This window comes from Phaenicophaeus curvirostris, chromosome 19 (assembly GCF_032191515.1).
Source record: "Phaenicophaeus curvirostris isolate KB17595 chromosome 19, BPBGC_Pcur_1.0, whole genome shotgun sequence".
NCBI lineage: Eukaryota > Metazoa > Chordata > Aves > Cuculiformes > Cuculidae > Phaenicophaeus > Phaenicophaeus curvirostris.
Window position 1 is genome coordinate 2,271,553 of NC_091410.1, and position 27,429 is coordinate 2,298,981.

Genomic DNA, 27,429 nt, shown 5'->3' on the forward strand with positions numbered 1-27,429 from the left:
TGTATCCGGCACTCTATAAAAGAAAAACACAAAAATACACACAAGAAGAAAGTACTCACACTGTTTGGGCGTTGAATGGCAGCTTCATACTGTAGTCTAACCCGCTGTGGCATCATCACATCATCCTGGAATCAATAGCACACTGTTATTGAGCGTAAGAAGGGTCACTGTACTCAGACACATCACAATATGCTGCTGAATGAATATCAGTTTACTGGCTTGCAGTCAGAAAATATTAAGAGACTTTTAGTGGATTAAACTCAATCCTGTTCAAATTGGAAGTGATCAAAACTGCTATGTGACAGTAATGTGACCTCAAGATAGATCTGATGGGCACCCATACGTTTTACCTTGCTGAAGGAATTCACCAGCTCTGTAACAGCTGCAACAGCAGCACTGGCAGTATGGGCAGACCAGAAACTAAACCTGATTAAAAGCATGAGCTGTGAGACATTCTAGCAGTGTGAGGAAACATTCACAGAATCATAGAATCATAGAATAACCAGGTTGGAAGAGACCCACAGGATCATCGAGTCCAAAAATTGCTATCAAACACTAAACCATGTCCCTTAGCACCTCGTCCACCCGTGCCTTAATCCCTCCAGGGAAGGTGACTCAACCACCTCCCTAGGCAGCCTTGTCATCTTGCTGTGCCTTGTTACATTGATAAGGAGAAGCCCTCAATCTCTGGTTCTATCAATATGTCACATTGCCTGGACACAAAAAACATTGTTTGGGAAATGAGGAAATTCTAAAAGCAGTAAAAAAGAAAAGGGAAAGAAAAAGCTACACTGATAAAATGCATCAACACCGACCCTATCTGTAAACCACATTCCCTGGACCTCCATTTGATGCTAGGTCTATCCCCTTAACACGCAGAGACAGGTTGCCCTGTAAGGAGTTGGTAAGCTTGCCACCCTTCCGTGAACAGACACGTTCCTTTTAAAATGACATCATTGCCTGTTCAGAATTGTCTTTTCAGGACATCGGTTTTACAGCCTATTAAAATACCCAACTACAGCACAAAGTTTCTTCCCTAAATGTAGTCTCTTGAGATTTCTGCCTATATTTATACTCTTTTCCATTTTGGTGCCATATTTATTCCTTTTTAAAGGATCAGCTCAGCCTTTCTTAGGTGCTAGTTACAGCTCATACCTCTCTTTCTTCGCAGAGCATTTCCAAATCCTTATCAGGCCTCCCTTTTCCCTGTCAGGCAAACACAATTAAAATGAAACCTCAACTCCTATTCTACATCCATTCTTTTAACAGTTCCTCACCTTAAATCACTCTAAGGAGATTCCTAATAAAGCCAAAAAAACAAATACTGAATTCCCAACAACTTTCAAAATAAAACTTTCAGTCAAATCTATGGCAACAAAAAGTATCTCAGCACTTAAATAGCTACAGCTTAGAGGGTGGAATGACCTTGATATAAAGGCAACGCTACAGTTTTATCAAAACTAACACAAGGGTGAAAAAGTTTTATAAGTAGATCCAACTATTTAATACAGTTCAAGGTTAAAGATAAAACAAATTAATAATAAAACTGACCCTTATCACATGCAAGTTTATAAAAGATGGAAGGAATACACTGTCAGAAGCATTTTTCTGTATTTGGATTTAGGGCATATTTAGTAATAAGAGATGTTACTCAGAGTCAACAGACTGAAACAAGCCTTTCCAATTTCTAAACCTCTGCACATCAGTTCCTTCAAACCTACAATGATATTATTTATCATCTAACCCACCTTCACAATAAAGCACCAGAATTCAAGTACTGTGTCACGCAAATGTTCCATAAAATATTTACCTTGTTTCCCATAAAAACCCCACAATCATATTTCTGATTTTTCTCAATTAAAACCTGATTTTCATATAAGCAATAGGAAATATATTTTAACTAAGCTCTGTTCACTTTTTACAAATTACTTGGGATTCTTAGATGTCTCCTGTTAAATTAAAAAAAATGAGAATGAAAAGAAGTCCATCAAAAAGCAAGGAATTTCAGTGCTTAGATCAACGTTGCTGTTATCTCTTAAAATATACAACATATTCTCTTGTGCTCAAAGATTCCAAAGTTTACCACCCTGCACAACAGAGATAAATTTAACAGAACTCAAGCATTTACAAAGATGAAAAATAACCACATTGATTTTAGAAGGTTAAATCAGCGTAGAAAGTATTCAAACCTAATCCAAATATCCTGTGCACCAAGCAGGCCAATGTTATGCTTCTACAAGCAGAAGTTTTGACAAGGAAGGCCAGGTCCCCCTCACACAACACTGAGTCCTTGTGATGCTGCTGGCCACACTGGCAAGTCTACAGATTAGGGTCTAAAGCTATCAGCAAGAGGGAAAACACTCTGTAAAACCCAGCTAAAGAGGGGGCATTGTAACCACAAAAACTTCCAAATGTCTTTATTAATCCATCTTCATTCTCTAATGCTGGAAAAGTCTATGAACTCTTTTCCTGAATGACCTTTCTTTACTTTTCAATTAACAGTTTTACAGACTGGCCGCATTGCTGGATGGTTCTGTGAGACTTCCAGGTTTCTGGAAGGGGAAAGAAAAACCACAAAGCATAGTAGTTTAAAACAAAACTGCAAATAAAACAATAAAGGAATTAGGCAAGGAGGAAGAACAGCAAAAAATACAAATCACATACCAGATAACATTGAGTGATACCAGACATTTCGCTTTTCAGACTTTTTAGACTAGGCAACTAGAAAAGCCAGTGAACTGCAAAACCCAGCTTCAGTGCTTTACAGATTCTTCATCATCTCTAGCTGGGCAGGTAACCACAAAGTGGAAACCAGAATATATTTATACAGAAATAATATTCAGTAACATGGTTGTATTCTAGACTATTTTTTTTACAACCAAATTAAATTCTAATGAGTGAAACCAAAAGATTGTATCACAAAACAAGAGCACTTTAAAAATTTTTAAACTTCAGAGGGCACAAAAGGAGTGAGACACCCACACACACACTGTCCCGTAAGAGCTGGTAAAGTACAGTACTGGTACAGTATGAGACAATCAAAGAGGTTAAAATATTTAATCCATTTTTACATCATGCAATCACAAATTTTACACCAAATTTGTTGTATTCATGATACTGAATTCAGCAACAGTGTTGCCAGACTTCAGTTTCCACAGTCAGCATTCACTCATCTTTTTTGGTTTAAAACTGAGAAAAATTCTCAGTAATTAGATAAAAACACTTTCCAAATTATCTTCCGCTCATATCACGTCAGGCAAAAAAAAAAAGTCAGGCAAAAAAGTAACCTGAATGCGGTTGCTGTACCAAAAAAGGGAAGTGTCTTTAGTTTGTTTGTCTCCTAGGAGCGAGCAGGAAAGGTAACAAGGCCAGCAGTGAATTACATTGAAAACAGAACCTTAAAATCAGCAAGTTTCACAGATGTTTCCACTGAAATTTAGTTTTCTGTTTTAACATGAAAGCCTGTAATGGTTGTTTCCTAGCAGGTATAAGGCAGACAGGATGAAGAGGGATTTCTCCCACTGATAGGAACTGACAAAAGAACAGATCTAATATAAATACTGGACAAATGCATGCCTTCACTAAGCATATGCTTGCAGCAGAACAGCTAAATAAAAAAAAAATCTGTAAGCAAATCTATTTTCGTGTGATCCTACTGACCAAACTTAATCAAGAAATTAAGAAAAGTCTCCAGTAATAGCTGGGTTTATGTAATCAAAATACGTAGACAGTGTAAACCAGGAAAAAATAAAGCAACACAAACAGAAACCTGCTTCAGGCATTAAAAATAACACAGAATTTATAGGAATGTGGTTGATTACAAACATCTTGCTGTTCTCTGTGTCCACTGTGAATACGAAAACAATTTGCTGAAAGATGCGAGAATGAAAAAGACTTTATTTCACACGAGAAAAATAAGCCCAGGTGTGTTTCTGTCAGCAGGAGCCATGAAGTCCATCACCTTTCCATCCAATAGGCATTCTGCAGGCATATGTTCCTATCAAATACAGCCCTTCTGCAGGCAGCCTGCTGGCTTGGGTCAGGTTTCACACCACTACAGATGAACTGGCCATACAGTGCTCTGCTGGGCTGTCTCCCTCCAACCACAGGTACCACTTTTAACAAAAACACACACAATTTGTAATAAGTGTTTCATTTTACTTTGCTCAGATATATAGTTGAAGAAAACAAAAACTAAATCAACAGACTGAGCTTAAGAACGTTACTCAAAGTTGGTTTTTCTGCATGTGTTTCTTAAAAACAGTTTGGGTAAATTCACACAATGAGCATTCCCAACCTCTTCAGTCAGACTGATCAGATCCCACTGAACTCCAGGGAAAACCTGATGGTTTTCTCTTAGAAGTGTGGGGTATTGCATATCAGAAAGGAAAGCAAAACATACAGCTCAATGTACAATACCATCTACTTTTTAAAACTAAGGACAAGTTCACACAGAACAACGCGTTATTACAGCTCAGTACTGAAGGGTTGTTCTGAACTCCTGTTACAGATGCACCACCCCGAGCTTTTGCAGTTTCCTTTGTATTTGGCTCATAAAAAAGCCAAGAGCACTCATGCTCCATCCTCACACTAACAGCCCCTTCCTGCTATTGCAATTATTACACATGAACTACAGCCTGCAGCAACACCAGGAGAATGTCTGACTCACTGAGGATAAACACAGCACCTCCAAAGTCATTCAGTACATAGTCACTGGTCACTCATTTCTCCTGCATCTGCATAGACTACAGTGGAAATCTTCCTTTGGTACTGATCACTTCGGCTCCCTGAACCAGGGAAGGAAAAGGCCTGGGACCCGCAAGAATTGGCCTCTCAACAGCTCTGCCAAAGCAAAGCGACTGATCCTAAAAATACAAAAAAAAATTTAAAAAAAAAATAAATTTGTAAGGAACAGTATGTTAAACCCACCAAAGCCTGATCACTGCTTCACTTCCTAAGCAATATACTTAATTTGAAAGAAACGAAGACTATTTCAAGTTTACTAGCACCTGTAGAGCAATGTATAACAGCAACAAGAAATCCATATTTCCAAACCAACAAGTTATGGAGACGATACCAACAAGCAGCTATGTTTATAACTGAAAGCTGGCCTGGATGCTGGAGTCCCTGAACACCCACCAAGCCTGGCCAGCTAAGGTCCAGCCATCTTCTCCCAAGGGCTTTACAAATAACCCCCTCAGAGAAGTGTTCTTAACTTGAAACTCAAGAAAAGTGTGCCATTGCACAGCAATTAAGGATTACCATTCCCAACATCAATCATACAAGCAAATATAAAAAATGGAAAGGCACAGGTCAGCAGCTGCCATTTCCAACATAGGAACACCAGTTCCAGTGATTCACCCTCACCTTTGGTGAATGAAATGTCACTGTTTCCCTACATCACTTCCAACTGTCAGCAAGCAATGACACTGCAACAACATGGTTTAGCTCACAGCTTTTAACTGGCTAAGGACCTCAGAAACAGCGACATACAGCCAGCAGAGCTTTCCAAAGGCTAGAACAAGTGTGTTAGGGATGTGAGTAAGCATGGCCAGGTTTGAAATAACACAGGTCAAAGAAGTACATACTTATATTTCTTCTTTGACAGTCCAGAACCCTCCAACACCAAGACAGAACGGGATATTGGGAATCTACACAGACCATTAGGATGAAATGAAAGCATATTCCTTTCTAAAGAACTACAGCTTTATACAAGTATAAGCATGTTTGAGTGAATGGCATTGAAAACAGCAATTCAACGTAGAACAAGGAATTTTTAGTCTAAGAGTCCTGCTGTGCTGCAACAGGGCAAATGCTTGTAACAAAGATATCAATCACCATAGAAAGTGAACAAACTGTGGTTGGAATAAGCTGCAACTCCTAGGTAAACTCATAACTATAGACAATTTGAATTTGGTAACAGTGAAATGTATTTGCATAATTGGTTAATCCTATCGTCATTATGATTGAGATTTTCTGAGACTATAGATGTTAAATATCAACAAATTACTAAGTATCTCCAATTTTTCGACTTGTTTTCCCAGTGGGAAAAATACTTCAGTAGCTTAGAGGTGAAATCTGTAAATACAGCCACAGCAGAACCCCCTCCACAACAGCTATTAGCCAAACAGCTGCCACTTTGTACTAGAACAGGCTGATCAAATTCTGACAGTTCTGAGCTCTGTAGCCATTTTTTCCACATTTCTTCCCAATTTGTTGTCCTCACAAATCTGTGTTGAGAGACATAACAGAAGCAGCTTGACTCCAGCTGGAATAGCAAGCAAAACAGTCTGTCTGGAGCCAGCAGTTCCAAAGATGCTCCCAAATACGCTCATACAATTATTTCACTCAAAGAATTGTAATGAATGTGCAAGCAGCCATGAGGTGTTTGTTCGTCTAGACAAAATGTACACAAACCAATGATCCAGCCCCATTTCTCTCTACATCCACCTACAGCAAACCTGCAATTCTGGCTGCACTTTTGAAGGCCAATTCCCTAGCATTACTGCACCACATTCCAAAAGGCTGATATCAACATTCCTTCCCAGAGAGCTCGACACTGGATTGGTGACTGAAATGAAAGAGGTAGGTGGTGTGCAGAAGTGGAGCTGCTGAACAGCTGGCAACATCTGTGCTTCAGCTATTACCACACAACATTTACTAACTACAGACAAAGTTTAGACTTGTAGCAGTTTCCATATTCATTTTCTTTCCTCTGATCTGTTCTCAGCAAAACAATGGTAGTGACAACAAGAGACAGTAAAGAATATATTTAAGTAGTGGCAAACATTTAATATTTCTTCTATATCAAGATTAGGTTTCCAATAGTTCTGAAAGTCTTCAGTTTTGAAGCATTTAGCACAATAACAGCAACAGAAATGTGTAGCACAGGAAATCTTGGTAGCATCTTCCAAGCTGATCCATACTCCAATTCATAAAATTCTCAAATTGCTTCAAGGAGATCTTTAGTCTATAAAATATAAACTTATGCTAATGATAATGTTGCAGAATTTCAATATAATTGCCTTAATAGCTACAACTTGTTTACCTGATGTTTTCTTATCCTGAACAGGTAGTTAGCAACTAGAAACAACACAGCAGCATGAAGATGCGTGCTGTATAAACACTGTATATAACAAATTAAGAATCCTGAGGAAATCTCTATTAAAAAATGTTAATTTCATTGGAAGAATTTACTTTTCAAGTTTATTGCTAGTGATTTCCAACATCTACATATCTCTGGATTGAAAAGAAAAATTAATCCAAAATTCACTTCAGGAAATTATTCTGTACAGCTTTGAAACATACAACACAAAGCTCCGCAGGACAAAAGAATGGCAGGTGAATTCTGTACCCAGGCAGAGATGTACTCAGCTAACTTCAGGAAACATAAGTATGTATGGAGCACATCTTACATACTCCCTAGAACACCCCATACAGCATGGTATCTGGCCAAACCTGGAATACCTGAAACTTGGCAAATAATAACTAAGATCTATTTTGTTTTTCATTTTAGATATGTAAACACCCTAACTGACTAAGAATACAGGACAGTTAAATCCATGGAATCATCCATACAATTAGAACCAGCACTTGAGTTTGGGTCTACCTGAAATAAAGCAAGAAGAACTGGATCCCAAGTTCATTCGTCTCAACAAAACTGTCATTGCTCCACCTACTTCATGGCATTATTTATGATGCCCATGTACTTCTAAAATCTGGTGAGTTGGGTGATCAAAACTAGAGCTATGGATTTTGTGCACACACTTTCTCAAAATAATCTTTATGAAACAGACACTGACATTCAGTGCTGGATACAAAATACTTATTTTTGGATAAATGAGAAACTGACCTTCCCAAACATCATTAATTTTTTTACTTGATTGGGAGTTCTGTGTATTCAATGGATGTTCCTGAAATCCCTATATATACCCACATGTACCCAATACTGCACTTCGAAGCTTACCCCTCCATAAATTTCTACACAAAGATTTACATGAAATACACTCTGTAAAACAAACAAAAAAACCTCAAACCAACAAAGTCTCAAAGGGAAATTAGCGTAAATTCAAATAAACTCATTTAAGAAAGGCACGCTGCATTGCTAAATACACTAGTAACTTAACAAAAGCAAGAATAAAGACCAGGAAAGCCACCTGCAAAACTTAATTTCTTAAATGGCAAGACACGAACTTTCTGCTGCATTGCCTTGGGTCAGAAGAAACACACCAGTGCTGAACTATGTCCTGCAACAGCACACGGATCAGTTTACAAAAATCTTGACACACAAACAAACAAACATTTCTATCCAGTTGATACTAGAAATGGAGTTTGCAAGCTGTAAGATCTCCCCAGTTAAAACCTGTGTGGTTGTAAGTCTACAGAGTTTACAGCCCTGCTCTCGTGACACTTTCTAATAAGCAGAGGCAATCATAACTTGAAGTTGAATCCTACCTGAAAACCTATACGTTCAGCATCCAGTTCCTCCTAGTACTCCACTAAACTATAGTTCAGTTCCAATGCAGAGGAAACAATCAATCATTAGGTGAAATTACGTGACATCAGTGAGCCTTATAGGTCTTGCTCTTCTTGTCTGATCCCAGCCACATGGCACCATTCCTCAGATCAGCTACGCATGTCTGTGAAACCCTTCACTGTGTACTAAGCTGCATAAAGTCAGAGTTACCTGTGAGTTAGTGACCTGAACCCACAGAAGGTATCCAACAAAGGGTCGCAAAAAAAATTCAAGATGGAAGGCAAGACCTCTGCTATTTTGCCCCAAAAAGCCAGTAGATGAGATCCTAGTTTCTCATCAATACAATTTTATGAAGAAAAATCCTGAAAGCAACTTAATATCAACCTTGCCCAACCCTGCTCACAACAGCTTGTGGAATTGGACAGGATCAAAGAATGATGTAGGGCTGGAGGCTTTTAACAGGCTGGAAGACAACTTTATGGCTATGAATAGTAACAAGTGTGTTTAACACCCAAGCATTATTAAACAGCTTGTTTTTAAAAAAAAACAATAACGACATTAAAAACAATGTTGTTTTACTGCCAAAACTAAGTTAGACAAAATGCATCAACTTACTGAATCCAGAAAACAGAGATACGCTCCTGAGCTCTGAATTATGGCTTGATTTTTAGCAAATCCAACTGTTGAGAAAACAAACATACAATTACTTGGTAGCTTTTACTTTTGCAGTTTTTTAAATCTTACTACAGTCAAGAACAGCTGAAAGGGAATACAAAAATCATTATCAGGTAAAGTATGCGATCTTTCCATGTTTAAAGGAGATAATTTGTAAATATTTAACTTGTATGCCTGTCCCAGTTGTCTTCTCTGAGGGGTTATCAGTTGTCTGCGTTCGAATGCTACCACAGAGCAGAATTTGACTACTTTTCCAAGCCCTCCACAAAGACATAAGACATAATACATATCTTGAAGAGTCCGGCTACCCAGGTCTCACATCCAGTGCACCTCTGATTGTAGAATCACAGAATGGTTTGGGTTAGAAGGGACAGCTGAAGTCCAGAAACTACCTTGCAGTAAGCAGATGCTAATAACCCTTGGCTGTATACACACACACATATATATATATACATCTCTTGGGTCATAACAAATAGTAACAAATCATAAAAAGGCAAAGAAAGAACAAGAGATTGCTAGGCAACTCCTTCTTCCCACCAGGGGTCAGGGCCTCAGAAGGATACAAAAAAACTTTTGTTCTATCATGCTTGTTAAACACAAAGTATGCAAATACAAAACCTTCATGCGCCATTTCTTTAATGGGACGTGTAATGCGGAGGAGAGCCAGAGCAGAAGAATATATGGATAAGGAGCACAAATGTGGCTACAATGAAATATAGTCAGTCAAAAGACAACATTGGCATCCGGGGTCTGTTAGTTTCTCCCCCTGACACTGTTGGATCTTTCACCATCAATTTCAGGAAGTTGAACCACAAGAAAACATTTTTGTCAGTGTTATTTCTGAAGCAGATGACAGCACTGGAGGGTCACATGGCAGGGCCAAAGTAAACAGGAGAGGCTACCAGCAGCAACTATCAATAAGATGAACTCTGGTTATCACTGAAATACACCTGCAAGGTAGGAGTGTTCACCTGGGATGATTCTTGTACATAGACAAGCTCTATCCAAGAATATTCTGGTCTTTGGACTCTTTTCCCAGGCAGTATTATAAGAAAAGACCACACTGTATGCAGCGTTCTTCTGAAAAACGCTATATGAATTCCACTTGGTCATGTACATGACATAGGAGCTTCTTTAAAGTACCAAGTCAGGGAATCCAGCAAAAGATTGCCCTGATGTGAAGATATGCAATACTGTGAGGTTTTATTCTTTAATGTGAAAACTGGAAACATAAAGTCAGAAAATCTCACCATGAAGTGGAGTAGGATAATTTTAAATAGTACTATCCTTAGAGTTTTTGATTTTGCATTTGATAAAAAAGGTAGAATTCTGTAATTCTCCACCCTTTTTATGCGACACAGGTTTGAGTTTGCTCAGGAAACAAATTTAACAGGGCTCAAAGGTTCCCTTAGTTTTAATGCTCCTTGACTATTTTACTGAGTTGTCCAAGCACAGAAACAGACTTATGTCTGCATTTCTTACTGCTTCAAAGGAACATTCTGTCAACTACTCACAAAGGCTCTTCCTCATAATTCTGTTATTCTTTCCTTAGGTATTTTGAATATTTTAATCCTCACCTCAAACTCTCTTCATTGCAAATCTCTTGGACTTCTTATCTCATAGTATATTTACTTATTACTTTTTATACACACAGAAGTATCTTCTCTCCCACATACAGTTACTCTCCTTCCTACTGGCAGTGAAAAAGCAGCTGGGAAAGTCAGTAGCTGCCACAACAGCAGAGCTGGATCCTGGCAGGAGAAACTATAGTGGGAAACACGATGCAAGTTAGCAGGTCTGGACACGCCAAACAAGCAAAACCTGAATACTGTGAAGGTTCCTGATAAAGCAAGAGGGAAAAGGACAGGACAGACCTAAATTTGCCCGGCATCAATCAAATTGATACTCTTACACACCATTATCAGCTGTAAAGCAGCCCGTACTTCCATTTCGGTGCTGTTATTAGGGTACCCCAAACTTCAATAGGAAATATTTAAGTAGTAAGAATCAATAACATAGGAAAAAAGTGGAGAAGACTCAAAGGCAACTACAAAATGACAATGAACTTTCTGAAATATTTCAGATCCCATTTTTACATGCAATACTTTAAACAAAATAATGAAGTATTTAATATTTGTTATGAGAAAAAGTTGGAAAATATTTCTTTTCTTTTTTTAGAGGGGAGAAAAGAAAATACACATACTTTTAAAATTATTAATAAGAGAGATACAACTCTCCACAGAAGAAACAAGATACTAGAAACTGTTTCACCACAATGAATCTTCTGTTTGGCACAAATTAAAAATCTTTAATATCACTCTGCTGAACAAAATAAAATGTTTGTGCCAGGTCTCTTAGTTTTGTAAGGCCTGCTTACTTGGTGAAAAGAGCCTGTTACTATGGTTACAGCTGTAAAAACTTAAGCCTCAGTGAGATATTAACATTCCTCACTCTTGGAAAGAAAAAGGTTTCCTTTTTTTAGGCAAGTGACCCATTCTTTTTTTCTAGGTCCCCCCTCCCTTTCTTTTACATGCTAGAGAAGAATCAGAAATAAATCCTAATCTTGTGTAAATAGTTGAAGATGTGAAGCCTGACTTGTACATTGTTTCTGCACTAAAGCATCTTCTTTTAAAGAGAAGTCTCCTTACAGTTGTAACTCCTCCTTAACACAGTAAATCACAGAATGCAAACAAATACTATGGATTTGAAGTAAACTACACCTAAAATGTAACAACCTCGAAGAAAAGCTGCCCTCATTTTAATGGTGACCTGAGAGCGACTTCCACATGAAAGCCTGGGCGTTTTTTTTAACAGAACGCAAGTTAACAATAATCTGACACATCTCGCATGGCACAAAATACTCCTCGTAGGTCACAGCTCTTGTTTAGTTTTAGTTCCATTTTCCTGAAATGCAAAGGTGAGCTGATTTCAGAATTTCTGTGTGTTCTTGCAAGCTGAACACTTATTCACACACAATTAAGACAGCACAAGGAACAAAACTTTATACACAGAAAATGTTTTATAAAAATCTAAAATATATGCTGTTAACAAAACACTACGAACCAGCTTTCCTAAGTCCTATAATTAACAACCTCTGATACTATTCTTTGGCTTTTTTTCTTCAGAAATCACCACCTACTTAGCCTCTGGATCATCACCTGCTGACAGATGTAAGATTTGAAAGGTGACTGATCACCCAGTAGTTGTGGGGGGTGGAAAGCAGATAACTTTCCAGGAACACAAGCAATTCCTGGCATTGCATCACTCTCAAGTTTATCGGTTGCCCAAAAGAGAAAAATTCCCTCTACTAACTTTGTCTCTCTTTTGTCATCACCAGCTCCATAATGCTAGCATTACCAGTTGCAGTGCCAAAAAAACTGTGGTTCATGCTAGAGATATTACAATACTGAGAATATTTATAGTGATAGTTATGCTGTGTTACTCAGTATTGCACTCTGACAACTGTTTAAAAGATAGCTTTAAAGAAGTCCGTAAGAAATGACAGCAAATAAACCCAGGGGCCTACACCAAGTTGCAGAAGAATTCAGTGCACAAACTCCTACTCATCTGTGTGTTTCCACAAGGGGATGAAAATTCAGCCTTTGAAACCAAACCAGACTTTTTCATAAGAAGACCATTTTGAGGAGACTGTACTGAGCCCAGGTTCCTGCCCAGTTAGAAACAGGAAATTTTGTTAAAAAAACAGACCCTGACCAGATTCATGTCAGTGCATCTCTTCAGTGCCAGAACCTGGAAGACACATATGTGGAACCAGTTTTATATCAATCCCTGTCAGCCTCCTCATTGTCATACAATGCAGAATGATGGAAACATTAGTTCTACAGCTCCCACACAAAATGTGAGCGTGCTGTTCTGCCTGCTCTGTCTTGTGGTTGTGTCCTTCCGAATAGACATCATCAAAAACTAGGAAGAAGCTGGTGTTGAATGGCATTAAAGAGTGAAATTCTTTTATTTCTATTCTACATTTTAGCAAGCTTGTCTGCTAAAAAGCCTAAACATAAAGCAACCAAAACAAGGAAAAGAAAAAAATGCTACAGAGATTTGTTATCTACTCTAATGGGTACATGTCATTCATATGAGCATGTAAATCCACAGGGACTCACAACAGACACTTACCTGGTGGCTCACAAACATATTGCTTTAGCCCACTGTGTACAATACTTAAGAGTTTAGTGAGAGTTTTTACCTCACAACAAAAGTTTTCTGAAACTTGTGTTTTGGTCTGAACAACAAAATGTATTTTGTTTTATTTACGGGTCAGTTCTACAATAGTGAAAACATGCATTTACTTTTTTAATTATTTCCTAAGAAATTTTGGATTTCTTTTCTCTTAAAACCCATCTCCTGAAGATAAATCAGGTATCAGAGACCCACAGTAAAATTATAAGCATTAACGACATTGTGTACATTACAATTAAACTAAATTCTTTAGAGGAGCAGAGCACAGGTGCTGAGCCACATTCTCCATTCCTGGATGTATAAAAGAATTCCAATGAGCCAAAACCAACAGGGCCTAATTCTAAATTGCAATGAGTTTTTGAACAGAGTGCTCTGGGAAATGATATGTTTTTTTTCCACTGCGATGCAAGTGGCTACGAAGACACTTTTCAAACTGGAAAATAGAAGATGCCTGCAATAACAAGTTAACTCTCAAAAGATCAATATTAAGCTACGCACCACCTCGTGGTTGAGACGAATCATTACTACCAACAATCACTGGAACACCAGCATCTTCCAGCTTGATCTTCCATTTTTCAATTATTTCAGCTGAACCATCCTAGAAAAACGATGAGATGTGCAGCTCTTTTAGTTTGTGTGGTGAACCAAACACAGGCCAACCAAAAATTGTATCAGGGATAGTATCTACTTGGGGCACTATTTTAAATAAGGTCTGAAACATACCACACTGGCATCATTAAAAACTGACAGCTCCATGGCTCCTTCAAAATCTTGCTCCCAAACTGATTTCAAGCATTCATCTAACCAGCGCTCGCTGTTGTGAACAGGCACAATGATAGACTACAAAAAACCAAACAAAACCCAGATGTATGTTAGTAAGCACAACTCTGGTTTACTTACAGTAAAAAAAATGTTCATTAAAAAGAGAAGTGTCAGATCCTTCCAACACTTTCACAAGAAACACATCTTGAAAACATAAAAGTCAGCAAAGATCCTTTATTTTATTTACAAATATATGGTTTACTTTCTTCTCTCTCAAACTATTTTTTATTTTTCAAGTTCTACAAGCTGGCTTTCGGTAGATCTCCAAGGAAACAAGAGACTATTGACCTCAAACTGCTAACAGGACATCTCTAACACCACCCTAACGTGCTTCTGGCATTCTTGTGTTTCTTAACAACACTCTCTACTTTTGTCTTCCACTGATCTTTCTCATTCATCAATTTTTCTTTAGGCTTACTACCCAACCAGAGATGCCCACAGATGCAGCTGGTGCCCTTGGCTCTAGCCAAAATTTTTACAATTGATTCTATCATAAAAACACAATTCCAGGCACTATAATTTCTTATGGAATGGATGGGGAACTTCAGACAAAGAACCCAAGTAACTTGTGAAGAGTCTCGTGGGACATCTTGTGAAGTTCCTACAAACAGAATTTAAACTATTGAGCAGTGTAACCATAAACGTGTATTTTCAAGAAAGAGATGATTAGTTACTGTCAGGAGCACATCAGAATCTTAACAATAAAATATAAAAAAATAGAAAATATAAATAAAATACTGGATGAATACTGAAACTGAATGATTCAAGACTTAGTGACGTACATTATGTGAATCCACATTGGCATGCAGACAGATTTAGTGGACATTGAGGAGTGTATTTTTGGGGTTTTTACAGTGTGATATATGTGCATGCAGGCATTACAGCGGGATGTATGGCACAATGAGTGACAAATAAAAAACTTAACAACATTTCATGCAAAATAAAAAAACCTTACTCATTGAAAATGAACGAACATCCTTATTTTTGGCAGCTTAACAGGCAAAAGCGGCATTTAAGAGAAGTAGGGGGAAAGCTACCTAAAATCTTAAGCAAAGCAGGTCTTTGACTTCTGTTTTGGAGTGATAAACAAGTACGGTGAGGAGAAATTTAAAAAAGTGAAATTGATTACCAAAAAATTACAACATACAGACAAAGATTATTTCAGAACTATGCCTCAGCTAACTACTTGGAGATCTAAAATATAAGCAAAAATCTGGGATTCTAAACCAATACATCCAATTTACTCAAGAATTTAATATCCCCATGCCTAGATGGCATAGAATCACAGAATCATAGAATAACCAGGTTGGAAGAGACCCACCGGATCATCGAGTCCAACCATTCAAATACGAGCCTACACATCCACACTAATGAATCTAACATATTCATTCATAAAGAGCTTTCCAGTTCCTCCAAAGACAACATAAACTAGCTACAGTTTTGCACATCCAGAAAAGTCCAGAAAATATTATTCCAGTTGTCTTTGCAGCAGTCTCTCACATAGTTGTAGATCATTACCATAATGGTGAACTACAGAAATATGCAAAATGCTCTTTCAAAGTAATTTTGAGTCAAAACACAGACATAAATTGGAAACAAGCAATGTATTTTTGTCATTATATGATCAACTGAGTGACAATTGTGTCAGAATTATCGTTTCATTAGCACAGACCAACTGATAGCAAAATCCTTATCCTTTCACGGTCTGTGAGCCAAGTCCAAAAGTTAAAACACAGAACTGTGAATCAGATCTGGATTTGAGCATTGTGACACTACTTCAGATTTCCCCTGTACCTCGCCCACTTCAGAATAATACCTGAGGTGATTTTAGGTATCTCTAGTAATGTAGCTTTGCCATCACTAAACTGAGGGTAAAGATTAAAATGACAGAATGTGAAATGGTTAACAGGTAGTTTAGTGCCCTTCAGTCTAGAAATGCATTTCTCAGCCAAAAAATACCTTCCTCATAGCCAAACCCCAAAAAACAATACATAAAGGACAAGGCTGAAGTGGATAAATAGGTTAAAAACTTACAAGGAGGCCTACAGGAAAGCTGGGGAGGAGCTTTTGATCAGGGAGTGCAGAGAAAGGACAAGGGGGAAGGGTTTTCAGCCGAAAGAGGAGAGATTGAGATGAGATCTTGGGGAGAAATGTTTTGCTGTGAGGGTGGGGAGGCCCTGGCCCAGGTTGCCCAGAGAACGCTTCCCTGCCCCATCCCTGGAGGGGTTCAAGGCCAGGCTGGATGGGGCTTGGAGCCCCTGATCCAGTGGGAGGTGTCCCTGCCCATGGCAGGGGGTGGGCCTGGATGGGCTTTGAGGTCCCTTCCAACCTAAACCATTCCATGATCAAGGAAAATCTCTTCACTGAAAGGGTTCTCAGGCCCTGGCAGAGGAGCCCGGGGAGGCGGTGGAGTCCCCATCGCTGGAGGGGTTTAAAAGCCGGGCAGATAAGGTGCTCAGCGATGGCTCAGCAGTGGACAGAGACGGTTGGACTCTTAAAAGCTCTTTTCCAGCCAAACGATCGTACGATCGCCCCCGGGCTCGCCAGCGCTCGCCCTCAGGCCCCCTCAGGCATCGCCCTCAGACCCCAGGGCCGCCCGGCAGCCCCGCCGCCCCCCACACCCGCGGCCCCGCCCCACTCGTACCACGTGACCGGCCCGGGCGCGGGGCGCGGGGCGCGCGGCGGCTCCTCCCGCCTCCGCCATGACGGCGACGCCGGGTGCCGTGAGGCGGAGGCTCCTCCGGGCCTGAGGGGCGGGGCCGGGGCTCGGGGCGGGGCCGCGGGGCGGGTTGTGGCTTTTAATAACCTCTAAAAGTAGGAAAAGAGTTGCTGGCGGCGAAGATGTGAAGGGCCCGAGCGATTCTGTGGCTCTGTGATCTCGGAATTGGTTGTTCGCCTGCTGAAACGACCACTGTGCGGCCTCTTCTCCCTTTGGCGGCGCCGGCAGAGGCCGCGAAACCAGGCGCTGCACGGGGGTTTGTGGAGGTCACGGAGCTGAGAGCAGTAATTCACCCTCGGGATCCGTTTCAAATGATCTACGCAGCTCCTCTTCATCCAGCCTGTGTTTATAATCTCTGCAAACACTGCTGCTAAGCACCGTCGTTCCTTTTTCTGGCGAAGAAGGCTGCTAACGCTTTCGTTTAGCTCAGGAAGTGCAGCATCGTGTTGCTTTACTCTCACTGTACAAAACAAGAGTCCCAGTCAGGGACCGGTGCCTCATGTTGCACAGCAGGTTACGGAACGTAGAGCGAGCTTCTTTCCCCTAGGAGAAAGAACCAATCCATCACACCGTGAATGTTTTCTGACAGTGCGCAGCTTAAATACAAATACTTACTTAAAATATGGTTTTCACTTTGGGGAATCCTGGGCAGACGGGCTCACAAACGTGCAAAAGGTGTTCAGTGGGATGTAACTTGCACTGTGAGAGCCGTTACCTGCAGGGTTTTGAAAATGTAGCAGGCGTTTTTGTGCTCTTGGGTAACTAATTTTCAAAATGCTGTCCATCATTTCAAGCCTGTTCCTCTTTCATGTGGATCGGAATGGAAAGAGGTCTGTAGTGCTGTCGTCAACAGTGACATTCTCAGTGACAAACGCATTGAGAAGCAAGCAGAAACAGTTTGGTCCAAGTTGTGCTTCTGATTGCTTTGCTTTAAAGATTTTTCAGAGCAGCAGGGAACAGCACACAAAACACCTCTTACAGCTAAAAGCATTACAGAAACAAAGACACTTAATATCATACTAGTTTTTAGGTTTTATTCCTGATCAGACAACCTGTTGAGGATCATTCCTGTGAACCTAAAACTTCCTTGTTCTTTAGCTTGTTACAGAAATGTTGTCATCTTGATAGAAAGACCACATAGGAAGTTATTTTGCCTTCTTTACATTTAGCTCTGTTGTTTCCAAAGTGACACAGACTGGTTATACTCTAACAGCCCAGACCAACTGACCCAGGAGCATAGATCTCAACAGATTTCACTAGGAGTTAAAAAAAAGACTGCTGGTGTAAGGTATCATGAGGGTGATATTGAGGACAAGTAGGCTTGGGCTTAGTTTCCTTTTGAAAAGGTGAAACTGTAACGGAGGGGGTAAGAGAGTGTCCTTACAAGCAAATCTTTTTGTTGGTGGTGTGGAGCACGCGGGTAACTTAATTTAGTTGTATCTTTACTGGGAATACAGAATAAGTGATTAAAGTTTTATTCTGACACATTTGATGCTGAATATACAAGCAATGTATTTGAATGTACAGTGCTGAATGTACTGAAGTATTTCCAGAGCGCACCTTAGTGAAAAGGCTCATTCAACAAAACAGGTAAAATATCAAATTTACAGCTAGGTTTGAAACCACTTCTATCTGAAGAAAGTCTTTGAGCTTCCAAACATGCTATTATTTTCATGAAACATCACAGTTGAGTGGCAAGAAAAGAGGGATGCAATTTTTCTCATTACAGAACTACAGGGCAGAATGGGACTGCAGAAACTCATCTAGCAGTCCTACTGTCCTGAGATCCACTCCAGTCTCCAGTTTCCAAGGTACAGCTCCTCAATTTGAGAGTCCTTTTACGAGTGGGAGTTCAAGTATTTTCCCTTATGCAAAAATTATCCTCTTTTCTTCCTGTCTAAGTTGATTCAGTGCTTTGAGCACATTTTAGGCCAGATGGGAAAAGTTCTGCTGGTCTATTTTTTAAAAAGAAACAAAACCCTCTTCTGCTTTTTTGCAGGCCTAAAAAAAGATACCCATTCCATAATCAAACACCCTGAGTCAATACAGATGAGGTAGCCAGTAACCTGCCCAAGATAAGACTGGAATCCCTTGTAAAGGACACAGCCCAATATCCTTTAAGCCTGTCTCTGCCCAGAGGGGCTCCCTCAGCCCCCGCCCAAGAGGTCTCCGATAGCCTTCTCCTGGTGTTTGATCCCTTGCAGCTGTGTGCTTTCTCGGCTGCTTTCTTGCTAATGCTTTTAACCATTTCTTTGCTTGCAAACTCCATCCCCATACTTTGTTCTTTATTCCACAGATAACAAGTTGTTCCCTTCCTTTCCACAGCCATGATTTATGTATTTGTAAATTGTTGTTACTCTTCCCCCATCCTACTTTCTTGTGTAGATTATGCACATCTGATTTATCCAGTTCTTCCTCACTGGCCATACTTCAGACCTCTGTTCATTCTCATCGCTCCCTTACAGACTCCCTCTGGGCACTTTGCATCTCCACTGGAAAACGAGACCTAGCTCCAGCCTGAGTGTTCCTGCTGGGGCTGTACCAGTGCTGGGCAGAGTAGGATTAATTCTCGTGTCTTGCAAGCCATGTTCCTGTTTGCACAGCTTAGTGCAGTGTTTGCCTTTTTCACAATGCCGTGATACTGTTGACTCCTAATCAGCTTGTGATCTATTATATCCCCTAGATCTTTTTCTGCATGAGGGAAACAGTATTTTAGCAGTTTTATTCCAGCCAGCCACATGAGAAGAAAATTACCGAAGTAGTGTGAGTGAGATTATCTGCCTTGTGCTTCAATATCAGAATTGATTACTGGTTTACAATTAGTTCCATGTGTACACCCTGTTAAGGGAGTTGCACAAGTGGCACTAACACCTTCCTTTGGCCTTCAGAGCCTTTATTCTTAGAGGGGACTGGTACCCAGGAATTGAGTTATTTGGGCCAATTCCCTGTGTACTCAAGACTTCAAATGCTCAGCTAAAATTGCAGGGCTAATTGCTCTAAAGAAAACCTCTTATAATTTAGACATACTGATTTTGAATAACCTCGCTGAAAAGTGCTGTTGCATTTTTCAGCGAGAAGAACTGTTGTGTGCTGCTTTTCTCTCTTTGAAACAGTAGCTGTCGTTACAAAGGATGTTGCTGTTGCTTGTTTCTTTTTGTAAAATGAGTCAATCTGAAGGAGCTCATGGTTGTTTTTACGAGTTGGCAAATTGCCACAAATATTGTTTCAGCAGGAGTACTGGACTTTGGTATCTTTGTGGGTGAAATCGAAAGATCTCACTCATTTCAGTACCAGTCCACACCTCCAAACAGACACTCTTCTTGACCACCACCAGTCATCCCACTCCCTGTGTGCTTTCATTTCATGTCCTCTTGTCAGTCTCCCGGGCCACACTGCAACCTTATGCAGGTTCCCTGTTCTGCCTTAGCCATTCTCCTCACTGCTCTAGCTCAGGCTGTTGAGGATACTTTACTGTGGTTTTGTGGCATTATGACTACAGGTGGTGGCAAGGGAGAGACACAGTTCTTCCACAGAGCTGAGCAAGATCAGTGCAGGTTTTTCTTTGCCCAGGGCTTTGATAATTTAGCAATCTTATGCAAAGTTAGGCTTTAAAAAATATATCTTTATTTCTTAGTTGGCAAAATCTGGATAATCCAGTGACAGGCAACTGGGTGTGCTCTAACCACCTTGGTTGATACAGTTTGGGTTTGTTATTAAGTAGCTGGTCTGAAAGCGAGTAAGGTAATAATGTTATTAGTATTTTCCTTCCTTACTAAAAAGCTTCATAAGTAAGTTTTTTGGAGGGAAAAAAATTTTGTTTAGAAAAGATAGCAAGATTCAGATAATGGAAACAGATAAAAGTTAGCCTTGAAATACCGTTTTCCTAATCTTGACAAGTTCCTGTGTGCCATAAGTGATAACCCTTGAGAATCAAAGTTTCTACTTGAAGAAGAATAACCCTTTAGAGAGCTCAGTTTAGGTTCTTTGTTTATTGAAGCCATACCTCTGCTTGATCTGCTTGATGGCTGAAGTGTTAAACACAAAATGATGTTATGCTGAAGAGCTGAGGAAAGTAAGTGGAATTGTACATTTCCCAAAGATTCACTGGTAAATTCATACTGGTTTTTTGTTGAACTTAAGTACCTTTAGGAGCTTGAACTTCTTTGTATATAAGTACAGGAAGTATCTGACATTTTAAGATGGGAAAGTGCTTAAAGAATAAATCATATTCCTACAGAGGAATTTATACATAACAGTAACTGGGATGTGGATAATACACAGAGACCCACAAGACAATGTACTGGATGCACATCTTTATATGACATACAGACAGGAAGGGAAGTGAGCAACATTTTGAATTATGAACTGGCCAAAGGCCTCTGAAGAAAAGATTATAAGAATTGCGTTGTTCTAGTGAACACAGAATGTTTACTTTATGCATCTTCATTGAAAATAGTATTCAATAGGTTCTTTATGTCTTTATGCTACCCTGTAAAAGACATGTTATTACATCATATCTTATTATATCTTTTAATATCATACTTAACATACTAATCTGAAAGTACAGTTTATGGTGACTAGTTCTATTTCAATTTTGTTTAATTTTCAAGAAAAGGCTGTTTTTTCCATTTTTCTGTAGATTTCAATACATCAGACTCATCCTGGATTATGAAATAAAGAGTTCTTTCAGGTTCATGCATCTTCAGTAAAAGACTTTACAGCTTCATTAAAGTTAATGATACTGCTGATCATACAAAGGCCTGTACCATGAGCAGCTTACTCCCTTACAGCTGTGTTGTCTGTCTTGTAAGAGAGTAGTAAAAGTGTAATTCTTGTTGGAAAATTGACCGGATGTGAGCAGAATTGAGACAGAAAACTCTTCTCTTTCAGTGTAAAGTTGTTACTCCATTTTTATGTACCTTCTTTTCTAAATGTAACTCTTCAGAAGGCAAGAAGGGCTCTGAACAGCCTGACAAATACACTGCTAACCTGGGACCTCCGCATCCATAAGGGAAGAAGCCATCCATCTGTGCCAGTGGTATCTGTGGTGGCTTGTTACTATCTTATCCAGTAGCATGTGTGGCTCCTCAGCTGTGGGAGGAGTGAGGCACAGCCCCAGCATGAGATCATCCAGCAAGTCCAGACTCATGATACGGAAAACCTCACGTTGGGCCACTGAGCCCAACTGGAGGAAGCATGGGCTGCTGTAAGAGTAGGAGGTGATGACACCACCAGGCTCGCGGGACTGCACAGCACTGCAGCTTTTCCCTGGCTTCAGGAGAGCTGAGAAGAAGCTGTGACCTCATGCAGCATTAAGGACTACACGAGCTGCCAGCAGTGAGCATGTGAGAGGGAAGGGAGCCCTTTACACCTCAGAAAATCCAACTGTGTAATAATGCTTTCAAAGGACATTCCCAATTCACATAATTCTGTGTGAATAAACTGACAATTGTGTAAAGTAGGGCTTTTTTTTTTAGGTAAGTTTATGGCATCTATGACATGACACTACAGATAGGATTTGGCTATCAAAACTGCTTTAGAAGTAGGTCTTTAAAGACCATGTTGTTATGATAGCAGGATATAAGAGATGACAGTAAATTATTTCATTGTGTAGAGGCTCCCTGGTAACATCATCCTGATGCCATTAGAGCCTGCAATAAATCCCCATGCACAAAAGACTCTGCTTCTTCCTCCCTGTGACAAAAATCCTGACTTGTCTCCTGCTGAATACTATTATTCTTTCCATAATCAACACAGCTACTTAACTTATATCTAAACTTTCCCTTCCCAAATAAGGTATTTCTTTTTTTTTCTGCTGCAAGAGAGAGAGGTTTAATTTCATTATCTGGGATGCCAAGATCATAATTTGACTTTAAGTGAAATTAACTAAAAATAGCATTAAGCTCACATTGCTTCTTGTCCTTTAGCTCACATTGTTCCTTGACAATACTCTGCCTGTTGAGACAGAGTTCAAGGATAGGTAGGTGTTCAACTCCATTTGTAGCACTGGTCTAGCAGCAGATCCTGCAGGGATTTACATACTGAGATGTCTGTATATGCATATGAGAAGTTTAATTTTGTTTTAAAATCTCCAACTGTATTTTTTGGTGTTCCCATCTTGGGTTCTTAGATTACTTGTGCACCCAAAATCCCATGTGCCACTTGTGGTTATTATGCATGTAAACGTGAACTTTGACATTTCATACTGTTGCAGAACCTTGGTACGTGCATTCCTTTATCTTCCCACTGTCCCTGCCGTTGCTCTTCATTATTGTCAGTGCCTATTAGTTAGGAAATTACATTCCATTTTGTTTGGGCCAATTAACTGGTTGGGGAGAGCAGCTCTCCTAGGATCCCTGCTAACTATTTACCACCAACCATCATCTACTGATTTATTAAATGAACCTGCTGCCCTTTTCAAAGAAGCAAATTCTTGTTTCTCAGTTGACCAACTTGCAAAAACTCCTTAGGCTGTTGGGTATTTCACTCTCTTATGACAATTAAATGGGATATGATATTGTGTAGCTAGTTAAATGAGAGCTGTTGATTGAATTATTGTCGTAATTACTTTATGTGCATTTTCATGTGTTTAGGATGCTGAATTCCTAAATGCCGGGGAAGAATAATACCAGCAGAGGAAACAGTCCTTGTGCTGCTTCAATATTGTGACTTGCAGCCTGTCTGAAAGCATAACAAAGACGTGATTGTGCAAGTGCCCAGCTGATCCAACAAGCAATGAATGAGTGAGCAATGGTCAACAGTGAAGGAGTGGATACCACAAAGGGCAATTCAGAAAGGTTATGGTGCTGTGAAGTGAGGGAGGTGTGAAATTAAATAGAATTAGAGATACAAAGATAATCAACCATTTGGGTTAGTTTTACTTTTTTTTTTACTTTTTTTTTTTCACTTTTTTTTTTTTCTCCTTGAAATGCTCCATCCTTTTTGGATAAAATACACACACACAAAAAAAAAAAGAGGAGATTACTGCAAACTGTTAAGATATAAATCTTCCAGTACAGAAGAAAGTATTCTCGTTCTTTCAGTCTAGAAGTAGGATAATTTCAGAACAACATCTCATCTCATCTCATGATGAATGAAACCTCCAGAATTCTGCTCGGAAGACTTTTTAGCTAACATGAGACAGTTCTCTGTTGGGGAAAGAAGTCCAGACTGACTGGTCCGTGTTTCTGTTCAAGCACTTGAGTCCACATAAGGCCTGACTCAGTCTTGTCACCATGAGAGATAGGAAGAGAAGAATGAGGAAGGTCGATATACAACAAGGGACCTCCAGTTCTTCATAGGAGCACAAGTATCTAGAGAAATAAACAGCACAGAGGATTCTCTTTCCTTCAAAGGCTTACACTAGTTTTTTTACCCTTGAATTGATTCAATTGGATTTTCAGCCAGAATACTGTCTGAGAAAGCAGAAGATACATAAACCTATATGTTACCAATATAGTTCAGAGTTGATACTTACATGCTGCTTCAAGGACTTCTCCCAAAAGCTTTAAAAGAAAGAGACTTTGGGTGTCCACAACATTTTATAAAAATACTAACATTTATTCTGGCTTCATGGTGTTTCTGGCTAAAGATACTTTCTAATTTCGTAGTCATTTCTTGCCAGTTTTTGCTAGATTTCATGGCTTGTCCCTGTCCTTGGGACACTTCAATTTAAGATCTTTTAGTCTCAACAAGGCCTATTAGCATACCTTCAAGCTTTCATATTGTTCCTTTGCCACTATTCTCACAATACATTGGCAGAGAACTATGAATTTGTCAAATGATTTTCAGAGTTCCTCATCAACTGAACTCAGCCCATAATACAGACAAATGACTTTCAGAAGGTCAGGCAAGGAACCAAGTGGAGACTACAGAGAACTAACTTGCCTCTTGCTCAGTTCACTACTTAATCAACGAAGCATTTCTGTGGTCAGTTTTGTAGGCACCTAAGTGAGGGTGTAATCTGGCGTAATATAGTCACCAAAACATGCTTTAATCTGAAGAAAGAGAAGGAAAAAAAAAAAAAGCAGGATCTCTTTCAGCAAAGGTATTGTTTGTCATCTGGAAACCTTGCAAAACAGAAAGATTCTCACCTCAGCTTCAGGTCTCCTTGGAGGATTCTTGCTGCTGAGCTGGTTGGTGCCCAAAGGGACAAGGGGATGCATGGCCCTTTACCCCTTCCTTCAGATACATCTGCTCTGCAAATACTGCCACAAAGCAGCACAAAGGACACTGCTGTGTGGAGCAGCACAGATCTGATTTCATGATCTGATCCATTGTTTTTCCTTGAGCAAATATGTAATAATGTTGGAATTTATGGATTAGTTGGACAATCCCTGATCCACTTTAATCAGAATTAGTGTTGTTCCTCCCAGAATGGTGCTGACAGGAGTACTGGGCAGACAGATTGCCTATCTACAGAGAGCCTAGTTAGGTTTTTTTTTCTGTTAAAGTTACAATATTTGCTAAGATATCACACAGTGAATGACTTTAAGAAGAAATGAAAATTCATGTGCCATCAATAGCAACTGGGCAAACCTCGATGCCTTTTTCCTAGTAAAACTGCCATTGTATTCAAGGTTGTGGGGGAGTTTGTCATCTAAAAACTACCACACGGTCCAGGTCTGGCTCACAGGAGCACGTCTGTCTTGCTCTAAAAATCACTGTCATCAGATCTGAGGTTGATCTGGTCTCCCAAAAGACCTGCTGTTGAAAATTAAGTGTGAAATTTGAAAATGATTAAGTCAAATTATTTACCTTGTTAGTTCATCATGCCTGCAAAAATATTCTCTTCCCTTCAGGTAACCTAGCAACCAATACACATTGCACAATTATTTTTTCACAATTTGTGGGAGAGTTGCATTAAAATGCATGTCAGTGTCTTTATTTCATGACGGGCATGTAGCAAACAACACTGCAAACGTTTGTTCATCCTGGCAAGGGCTGAGTTTGTTTAACGTAATTTGCCTTAGTTTTGTCTAAGTTCTGAAGCAGAAAGGAACATATATTCCTTCTTTCAAGTCAGTTTTACAAATATTCTCTTTAGCTTTGTTTTTATTATGAGCAGTGACTACTAATAGATCTGAATGTGTCTTCTGCTATCAGATTCTCCCACCATGTCCTAGAAACTTCTAAATCCATTTGGAGAATTCCTGCTTGCCCAGGCTGAGTCTGCAGGTTGCAGAGTGTATGCAGACTGGAGGAACTGGAGAAAATGAAAAATTAAGCCAGCCAAGAGGATATGCATCAAGATAAATATCAGCTTCACAGTGGCATAAATTACACTCGCTAAAACAGGAAATTAATGTTTGTTAGATGGTAGAAATAAACCACTGGTCCTCTTGAAAAGTCCTCAGATTGGGTTTCTGAGTACGTTTTGGCACACATTTTAAATACCCAGGTTATTGTGAAATGAAAAGAAAAACCTGATTCTTGTGGATGAAATGCACAGGGCTATCCTCAAAACAACAATATGCTGAGGCCTCTGTAGAGGTTTTTGTTTTTTGAGGTCAGCTTTATCCGGTCTCAGGCACACAAGCATGAGTTAATGCCTGCAGCCCAGAGCAGTCTCTAGGCTTAGGCACTAAATCCTCTGCCCGGGTCCCCAGGTCCTGAGACAGCATCGCTGTGTGGGATGGCAAATGATCTCTGCTTCTTATACATCTTCTGTGCTTTGTGTTACCTTTTTGATCCTCTCAATAGGCTGCTTGGGTCCAGACATCATTCCCTTCATTGCTTTTCAGTTTGATGTATAAAGAATGAATGGACTGCATGGACTGCATTGCTTAACAGTTTTAAGGTGTTTGAGGGGGGAATATGATGAAAGAGAAGGACAGGAACTATCGCTACTGTGATGCTGTGGCCCTTGGCTTGATGAAAAACAAGCTGCGTGGTTTGCGAAAATAGTCCTTAGTATCCTACAGCTGTGGTTTTGGCACTATCACAGAGCATAGGTTTAATCCTTACTCCACCTTAGATTCCTTAGCCAAGATTACACCTCACTCAGCCTCCCTAATCTGTGTGCATTTTAGAAGGCTTCGGTGCTTAAATTAAGGCAAATGTATCCAGGAGTGTAGTCTCCCTCTGTATAGTCCACACCACGAGGCAGGCACTGCAGCAGGTGGTTCAGCTCTTAGGTGGCAGGGCTGGGGCGGGGGGCCTAGGTCCCCATTGCTGCTGCAGGACACCAGGCAGGAGTTGAGATGAGATGGAAATAAAGACCTTGAGGAGAAAGGAACATTTATTTGCCAGCAAGCAGAAGTGTAGGAATTAAAAAAAATAATATATATACCTTGGCCAAACTACTCTTTTGCCTTTGGAGCCTCAGTACTGGTGGTCAGTGAAGCTGTTTGCCTGCAGAGGCAGCCCCCCTGTTCTCACATTCCCTTGTGCGGCAAGACCCAGTAGGGGTGACCTCAGGTACGTTCAGTGCTTCAGATGTATCATGAGCCTGGGCATCTCCTCTTTTTTATTTATGGATTTAGGTGTTATGTCTTGTAATTAGCTTGTAATTAACTTGACCAACGAATGATTCCTC

The 27,429-nt window shown here is 39.9% G+C and overlaps 1 protein-coding gene across 1 annotated transcript in view; it reads right to left on the bottom strand.

Annotated features, from left to right (window-relative positions):
• The window catches only part of B3GNTL1 (UDP-GlcNAc:betaGal beta-1,3-N-acetylglucosaminyltransferase like 1), a 125,141-nt gene extending 108,236 nt beyond the window's left edge, over positions 1–16,905 (bottom strand). Inside the window, exons 1-5 of the mRNA XM_069872357.1 lie at positions 16,818–16,905; positions 14,075–14,191; positions 13,850–13,949; positions 9,092–9,156; positions 60–125 (exon numbers count right to left, since the gene is read on the bottom strand). Coding sequence (XP_069728458.1) covers positions 60–125; positions 9,092–9,156; positions 13,850–13,949; positions 14,075–14,191; positions 16,818–16,877 — 408 coding nt within the window. The 5' untranslated portion in view covers positions 16,878–16,905. The remainder of the gene's footprint in view (positions 1–59; positions 126–9,091; positions 9,157–13,849; positions 13,950–14,074; positions 14,192–16,817) is intronic.
• Positions 16,906–27,429: the final 10,524 nt, after the last annotated feature.